Here is an 8,921-nt window from a genome sequence, read left to right on the forward strand (position 1 = left end):
GCCGAGATACATCTATTTGAAAATCTGGAATCTGAGGGTGCAAAAAAACTCAAAATACTGAGAAAATCACCTTTAAAGTTGTCCAAATTAGGTTCTTAACAAGGCATATTACTAATCAAAAATTACATTTTGATATATTTATAGTAGGAATTTTACAAAAAATCTTCATTGAACATGATCTTTACTTAATTTCTTAATGATTTTTGACATAAAAGAAAAATCAATAATTTTGACCCATACAATGTATTTTTGGCTATTGCTACAAATATACCCCAGCGACTTAAGACTGGTTTTGTGGTCCAGGGTCACATATATCAAAACTTAATTTTCGATTAGAAATATGCATTGCTAAAAACAACTTTAAAGGCGATTTTCTCAGTATTTAGTATCTCTACTATTTATCCAGCTTTCAGATTATTTATAAATATCAACTTAAAACAAAATTGACCGTTATGACTGGTTTTGTGGGTCAGGGTCACAAATGATGTTTTCTTGGCAACTAGTTTATGTTTGAATATCTACAACAGTTAATGTTTATTTTATTTTAAGAGGCCAAAATATTTATTTAGTTAGTTATTCATTTATTTGTTTGCAGTCACAGTTAACAATCATTTTTTAACAGAAGTGTGTCAGATCTTGCTGACCATGATGTCGGCTTCCCGTTTGGCGTAGCGCAGATTGGGATCCAGCCAGTACATGAGAGACTTGACCTGCTCCCAGTTCAGGAAGATGATCAAAACCAGGAAGAGGAAGTAGAGCACACTCAATCCTGCACGACCACACAAACACACACTTCAGAAACCAGAAACACACCAACCTACTAACCCAACCACTCAGATATGACCTCAGCTCTGCTCTTTCATCATTTATTCATGTTTAAAAATAATCTCCCAGTGCATCTTTAATATTAGGCTTCAAAAATAAGCATCAGATCCACTCACCAAACACTATACGCCATATTGCTGGGTGAGGTCTTGTAAACGGACCTGAAATGAGACAGAGAGCTTTTGAACTAGGGCTGAAATGATTAGTCAACATCATAGACAATTAAAAAATCGAAATCTTTTTATCATCTCATATGGCCTAATGCAGGGGGCTGCAATAACACAATTTGGCCAGTGTGGCACTGCAGACATTAGATTAACTGATTATCAAATTAATCCTCTGTTAATGTGTGACAGCGTTTGTAGACACTGTGTAAAATGAAACTACTTTGATTTTCAAGGACTTCAATCAGAGATCTCACTTATCAAACAATGTCTTCCATTTCAAATAAAAAAAAGGAGAAATAGATAAACTAAAAATATACATTTAAAAACTGGCAAAAATAAAGTGAAGCACAAAGTATTACAAAACATAGCACTTTTACTACAGTAAAACAACATTTAATTTTCTTTAGGGATTTGTATTTGTGCATAGTTTTTAAAAAAATCTGTTTTGTTTTTACTGCCGCAACTTACCGGTTTTATATTTTCTACCGTTTAGGAAACGAATCTGAATCATGTTGCGAAATCATTTACAAACCCATTCGATCCGCGTTTAGCGATACTCGATCCAATGATTTGATTTAGATCAGAATTTCAAATCACCAATTGCAAATAATTAATTGATTTAGATCGGGACTTCGGAGCACAAACGTGAAATAAACTAAAATAAGCAAAAAAGGTATGATGTTTTGTTTTTTTATTGCGTGAAAGGACAAAATGAAACACTTAAAGGAGAACTCCGGTGTGATATTGACCTAAAGTGTATTGAATCATGATACCGAGTGTGAACGTACCTTGCATATTTCATCTCGGTTTGTGTCCAGCTGTCCGAAATCTGGGGTCAGTTAGCCGATGCTCACAACAGGTTGTCAATGAAAGTCAATCGGGCATCGAAGGAGCCATGTAAATCAATCACTGTTTTACGCCATTTACGAGGCACAAAGTAGCTCCGCACTTCATCGGTAGACTTCCGAGGGCCCTGACATTTAAAACGAGACATTGAGAACTCAGAAAAAGCACCGGTAGTTTATTTACAAGAAGATTTATACAGACATCTTCCACCAGGAACAGAGCAGTCGCCGCCATCTTAAATGTAGTCACGATAAGTCGAGTGTCGAGCACGAAGGAAACTACAGCCTTATACGTTGATAACCTGATAAATTCATTGGTGCTCGACACTCGATTTGTCGTGACTAAGTTCAGGATGGCGGCTACCGGATTTTCTTTCCCAGGTACTGTCTGTATAAATCTTCTTGTAAATAAACTACCGCTGCTTTTTCTGAGTTCTCAATGTCTCGTTTTAAATGTCAGGGCCCTAGGAAGTCTACCGATGAAGTGTGGAGCTACTTTGTGCCTCGTAAATTGCGTAAAACAGTGATTTATTTACATGGCTTTTCCGATGCCCTGTTCACTCTCATAGACAGCCTGTTGTGAGCATCGGCTAACTGACCCCAGATTTCGGACAGCTGGACACAAACCGAGATGAAATATGCAAGGTACGTTCACACTCGGTATCATGATTCAATACACTTTAGGTCAAAATCACACCGGAGTTCTCCTTTAATTCAATCAATTTTGCCATTTTCAAGCGTTTTTTCCAGACCTTAAATTTCCAAGAGTCAAAGTACTTCAAGCACCTTATATGAACCTTGGTGTGAGCGTGCTCATAAAACACAGACGACTTCAAGACTCTTACCGTTAGGGAAGGCCAGAACGCTGATGACCAAGAAGAAGGAGATGACCAGGATGAGACCCACCCACAGATTATTGTCTTGGTTTCCATCATCTCTGCAACGGAAACACGCGGTCACACACTGAAATACCCACGCACACCCAGCCCATCTTCCTGTTTCTATTCCACCACACTTTCACAATTCACTACATGCACATAGGCTCCTGACATTTTGAAAGCATAAATAGTTTCTTTTCTATTAACGATGCTGGACAAAAATGGACATAAGATAAAAATGTTTTCATCCATATTGTCAGTGCAACAGATTATTGAAAGAAGAAAATAGGGTGGGACTTTGTTGATTGGATGGTTGGTATGTGGGTGTGGCACTCAAAAATAGAGGCAGGTCTTAATGTGAGTTTGCAGTGGGTATTAAGAAAGGGGCGGAGTTTAAGGAGATTAATGATTGTAGAAGTCTTGCAAATCCACTACGAGAAGTCCAATATTTTTAATAGATGAAAAAAAAAAATTATATTTTCTGTTTTCATCTACATTTTAGCTTAAGTTTTAGTAATTGTGTTGCATTGGTATTAATTTTTATTTCAGTTTTAGTTATTTTAGTACATTAGGTCAAACTAAATATCTTAGATATTCCACATAAAATATGTTTACATATAGTCCACAAGAGAAAAGTTATTCTTGATTCTTCATGCTGTGTTTTTGTTTTGAGAATCTCTTGTTTGTCCTGAACAGTTAAACTGCCTGCTGTTCTTCAGAAAAATCCGTCAGCTCCCACAAATTCTTTGGTTTTCCAGTGTTTTTGTGTAGTTGAACCCTTTCCAACAATGACTGTGTGATTTAGAGATCCATCTTTTCACACTGAGGACAACTGAGGGACTCATATGCAACTATTACAGAAGGTTCAAACACTCACTGATGCTCCAGAAGGAAAAAACATGCATTAAGACCCAGGGGCAAAAGCTTTTGAACAGAATGAAGATGTGTACATTTTTCTTATTTTGCCTAAATATGTTTTATGTTTTTTTTTTTTCATTTAGTACTGCCCTTCAGAAGCTACAGTAGATACTTACATGCTTCCCAGAAGACGAAATAAGTTAAATTTACACTGATATTCAAATTCCAATAGTTTTCACCCCCTGTCTCTTAATGCATGGGTTTTTTTCTTCTGGAGCATCAGTGAGTGTTTGAACCTTCTGTAATAGTTGCATATGAGTCCCTCAGTTGTCCTCAGTGTGAAAAGATGGATCTCAAAATCACACAGTCATTGTTGGAAAGGGTTCAAAAACACAAAAACACTGGAAATCCAAAGAATTTGTGGGAGCTGAAGGATTTTTCTGAAAAAACAGCAGGCAGGACAAACAAGGTACTCATGAACAACTATCACTAAACAAAAAACACTGTATGAAGAATAAAGAATAAATTTTCTCTTGTGGACTCATGTGAAATATCTTATTCAGGTCAGTACTAAATAAAAAACAACATGCATTTTGTATGACCCCTAAAATAATTCACACTTTCCAGATTCTGAAAGGGGGATGTAAACTTTTGACCTCAACTGTACGAGCAGGCCTATAAATAAAAACCGATAGCCTTTTGTTTACAACACAGACATGAACTATGATTTGCTACTAGCTAACAGCGGTATCATTGTCCCTCAGTACGCGGTGACGTCATCAATACCGTTGTTTGTTTTACCGGAAGTGAAACACTGTGAATTTTAAACGCGCGCATCCACTATAAGATCGCTGCTGTTGACTTTATGAATACAACCTGACCCCAGAACAACAAACACACACGAAAAGCCACATAATTCAGATTTAGACAGCATGACGACTATATAAAAACAAAGCTGCGCGGTCACGTGTTGCTATAGTAACATGCTGTCACTGCGGCTCTTTGTGTGCTATTGTCGTGGTGCGTCACTCACCGCGTGAACGCGAAGTACATGAGGCAGAGCACGGTGCATGTGAGCAGGGTGATGGTGTGCGGCTTGTAGAAGAAGTCGATGGTGATGTCCTCCACCTGCTGCTCGTTGATCATGCGGAAATGCATCCTGTAGTTCACATCATCTTTGCTCAGAGTCCTACAGCCGAACGCGGACGCCATACTAGGCGTCTTTCCTCTCCGCTCCGGGGTTCACCTTTTGATTTACCGTGATGTTTGCGGCGCTCTCTCCCTCTCTGGCGTCTGCTGCACGAATGCAACCCGGATGACGGCCATGCGTGTGTGCAGGCTCAAATGCATGCGTGCATAACACAAGCAGCTGCTGGGGGAGAGAGATGCATGCACAGAGAGGAAAGATGGCACACGCTTTGGGGGAAAACAGAAAATTCGTGCATTTTCATTGGTTTGCATGCAACGCGACGCGACCAGCCGGTATGGCAAGCCGGAAGGGTCAAAAACGTTCGAGTTTCTCCTGCGCTGAAGGTCACGCTCTTGCGTTGAGTGTCATGTACGCACCAACAGGGTGACGTGGCATTGGCTTTTTCTCAAGCCCCAAAAAGTAGACAAAAGTGCACTCGATTTTTTTAAGTCTGCACATAAAACAGCATTTTTTAAAACAAAGTCTGTTCATTTAAGGCGAGACACTGCAAGTGAATAGGCTTAAAAAAAACTAATAGTTATCACCTTCCTTACGTAGTTGATTAATTACATTGATAATTGAAAACATTTTTTGTATTACAAGTTTTATAAAATATTTAATATGCAAATGAGGCATTGTTTAATGAAATAAGGAAAGGAAAAAGGAAAGGGGGTGAGTGAGGCCAAGTATGGTGACCCATACAAGGAATTTGTGCTCTGCATTTAACCCATCCAAGTGCACACACACAGTAGTGAACACACACACACCGTGAACACACACCCAGAGCAGTGGGCAGCCATTGCTGCGGCGCCCGGGGAGCAGTTGGGGGATCGGTGCCTTGCTCAAGGGACTCACCTCAGTCGTGGTATTGAGGGTGGAGAGAGTGCTGTACATTCACTCCCCCCACCTACAATCCCTGCCGGACCTGAGACTCGAACCTGCAACCTTTGGGTTACAAGTCCGAATCTCTAACCATTAGGCCACGGCTGCCCCGTATGTGCTCATTTGCATACATTTCTAGTACAAAAATTTAAACACTGGATGAAGTCAGTTTCAAAATTCTCGTTTAATTTTTTTGACATATTAGAGTCAAATTTTTACAGAAGGAATTTTGGGTATCTCATTTTGTCAAAATACAGGCAGAAAACAATAGATTTTTTATATTTTTTGGGTAATAAAATGTATAAAATCAAGCAAATTATAATCCCTCTGTAAAAACCTTCAGAATATAGACAGGAATAAAAATGTACAGTTTGGTGTGTGTAAGTGCTGCTGAAGTGGAGATTTATGGTTCAGTGTAGGAGAAAAGACTCATTTTGAGAAAACGGTCTTTAAAAATATGCATTGTAATTGCAATCTATTGACACAAATAGATAAAGCACTATAAAAGTGCTACAAAACCAGTCATAAGGGTAAATTTTTTGAAATTGAGATTTATACATCATCTGAAAGCTAAAAAGTAAATAAATAAGCTTTCCATCATGGTTTGTTAGGATAGGGTGCAAAATATCAAAATATTGAGAAAATTGCCTTTAAAGTTGTCCAAATGAAGTTCTTAGCAATGCATATTACTAATCACAAATTACGTTTTGATATATTTACAGTAGGAAGTTTACTAAATATCTTCATGGAACATGATCTTGCAATATTCTAATGATTTTTGGCATTAAAGGAAAATTGATAACTTTGACCCATACAATGTATTGTTGGCTTGAGACTGGTTTTGTGCTCCATGGTCGCATTTGTTTTATTTTGCATGAAAAGGGTTGCAGCAATATCTATTTTACTCAAATGTTTTGTTTGTAAGTGTGCTTCTTTACAAGAAATAATTTGCTATTCATGCATTAAGTGTGACTGAAGTGTCCAAATACGTTTTGAAGTCATTGTAGCTGTTTATTTTTGATTGTGAGAGTTTTTTTTTTTTTTTTTGTGGTGAGAGATATTTTGATATTGCATGCAATTCTGCAAACCACTAGACATCTGAAAGATGTATTTAAGTCGGGCTAACAGGGTTTATTGTTTTTACATTACACATCCTTAATGAAAAATAGGGTGAATTCAAGTTTTATTTACTTACTTCTTTTTTTTATAGGTTATATATATATATATAAAATGTTTTTTTTTAATTGCGAAAATGTACATAAGACAGGGAACAACATAAGGCACAACCACCATTAATACTATAAATAATCAACAAAAATATTATACTTACAACAATATAGCAAGATTAGAAATAAAAACACACAAAGAGCAAGAATCAACAGAAAAATATCAAATAAAGTATATTACAATAATAAATATTTGGAGATAGTGAGGCAAAGATTTCAGACTTTCTATTTCGATTTTTAAAATACTTAAAACTCTGAAACATTTTATTTACTTACTTAACTTACATTTACATGTTCACGTTTTGTAAAACGTAATTTATATACCCAGATGTTTTTTTCTTTACTTTTCTGTATTGCTTTTGTTAACTTTAAGTTCCAGCTGTAATATTTCCATTTGAATGCAGTTTATATAAAGTGCTGTTTGAAAGATATATAGGCCTACCAATAAACATTTTAACATCATGTACTATAGACAAATTCCTTTTCAGTTGGCCATCTCTTATTTATCAGTAATTTTAAAAATGTTTAAATTCCTTGTTTTCATTGTAGTGATTATTTTTTATGATTATTTAAATTCCTTTTATATGTAAAGAACTTTGAATTACCATTGTGTATGAAAAGTGCTATATAAGTAGACTTTGCCTTGCCTTTGTCTAACCATATGTAAAATGTTTTTCTGTCTAAAGACTTGAAACATTTTTTTATTTATCTCCTTATTTTAGACCTTTATATTCGATATTTGTATTTTTTTTCACACCACAGATTGAACTTAATGCCTCGACTTCCTTCTCTTTTTCCTTTCTTCAATCTCTGACTTGAATTTCCTGACTGCAGTCTCATTTGTGTTTTTTTTTTTAAGTCTAAAAAGGCCTACATGTCAACAAAAAAGGAACCAGTGAAAGTCAATTTATTTACTGATTATTGAACGTATAGTTTGTTAGGATAGAACAATATTTAGCAGAGATGCAAATTTGAAAATCTGAAATCTGAGGGTGCAAAAAAATAAAAAATATTGTGAAAACCACCTTTAGAGTTGTTACATGTAGTTCTTAGTAATGCATATTACTAATCAAAAATTAAGTTTTGATATATTTATGGTAGATAATTTACAAAATATCTTCATGGAACATAATCTTTACTTAATATCCTTTTTGGCATAAAAGAAAAATCGATCATTTTGACCCATACAATGTGTTTTTGCCTGGTTGTTTTTTAATTTATTTTTGTTTTCTATACTCTCAGGAAATAAAAGGTTCAAAAGCTGTCACTTTAGACAGTAACCTTTTAAAAGTGACACTTTTGTACCTTATTTACCTCAAATGGTGTATATTAGTATAGGCCTACTACAGAAGTACATATAAGTACCATTTGGAAAAATACTGCCCCAGAGAAAGCATTTGTGCCTTTGCTTCTCAGAGTGGGAAGTTTTGTGTGCTTTGAGAATCTGTTGAGGTTGGTTTTTGTATTTTAACACCTCTTGAACGTCACATGTCTTTATGGTCAGCGGCCGCTGTGGTTTTTACTAAAGAACTCTCGAACACGAGTCACACCATCAAATGTTTTTCTCAGCAAGATGTTATAGAAAGCCTGCTCTTTCATACTGTCACAATGATAATTTGTAACTTAAATCTATTGCAAAACATCAAAGATAATAAATAGTTTTTGCAAATAAAACTAAATGGTCAATATCCAATCTGATGAATTATAACAAATACGTGAAACTGGACCACAAAAGCAGTCTTAGCACAGGTATATTTGAAAATACATTGTCAAAATGTTACTTTTATGCCAAAAATCATTAGGATATTAAATAAAGATCATGTTCCATGAAGATACGTTGTAAATTTCATACCGCAAATATATCAAAATGTAATTTTTGATTAGTAATATGCATCCCTAAGAACATCATTTGAACAACTTTAAAGATGATTTTCTCAATATTTAGATTTTTTTGCACCCTCAGATTATAGATTTTCAAATAGTTTTATCTTGGCCAAATATTGTCGCATTCTAACAAACCATACATCAATGGAAAGCTTATTTATTCCAAT

At 35.7% G+C, this 8,921-nt stretch overlaps 1 protein-coding gene across 1 annotated transcript in view; it reads right to left on the minus strand.

Moving 5' to 3' along the window:
- LOC141342674 (phosphatidylserine synthase 1) overlaps window positions 1-4,973 on the minus strand; it is a 26,683-nt gene extending 21,710 nt beyond the window's left edge. Inside the window, exons 1-4 of the mRNA XM_073847174.1 lie at window positions 4,607-4,973; window positions 2,683-2,774; window positions 942-986; window positions 645-769 (exon numbers count right to left, since the gene is read on the minus strand). Of these exons, the coding sequence (XP_073703275.1) occupies window positions 645-769; window positions 942-986; window positions 2,683-2,774; window positions 4,607-4,785 (441 nt within the window). The 5' untranslated portion in view covers window positions 4,786-4,973. The remainder of the gene's footprint in view (window positions 1-644; window positions 770-941; window positions 987-2,682; window positions 2,775-4,606) is intronic.
- Window positions 4,974-8,921: the final 3,948 nt, after the last annotated feature.

The sequence above is a fragment of the Garra rufa genome, chromosome 9 (genome assembly GCF_049309525.1).
Source record: "Garra rufa chromosome 9, GarRuf1.0, whole genome shotgun sequence".
Classification (NCBI taxonomy): domain Eukaryota; kingdom Metazoa; phylum Chordata; class Actinopteri; order Cypriniformes; family Cyprinidae; genus Garra; species Garra rufa.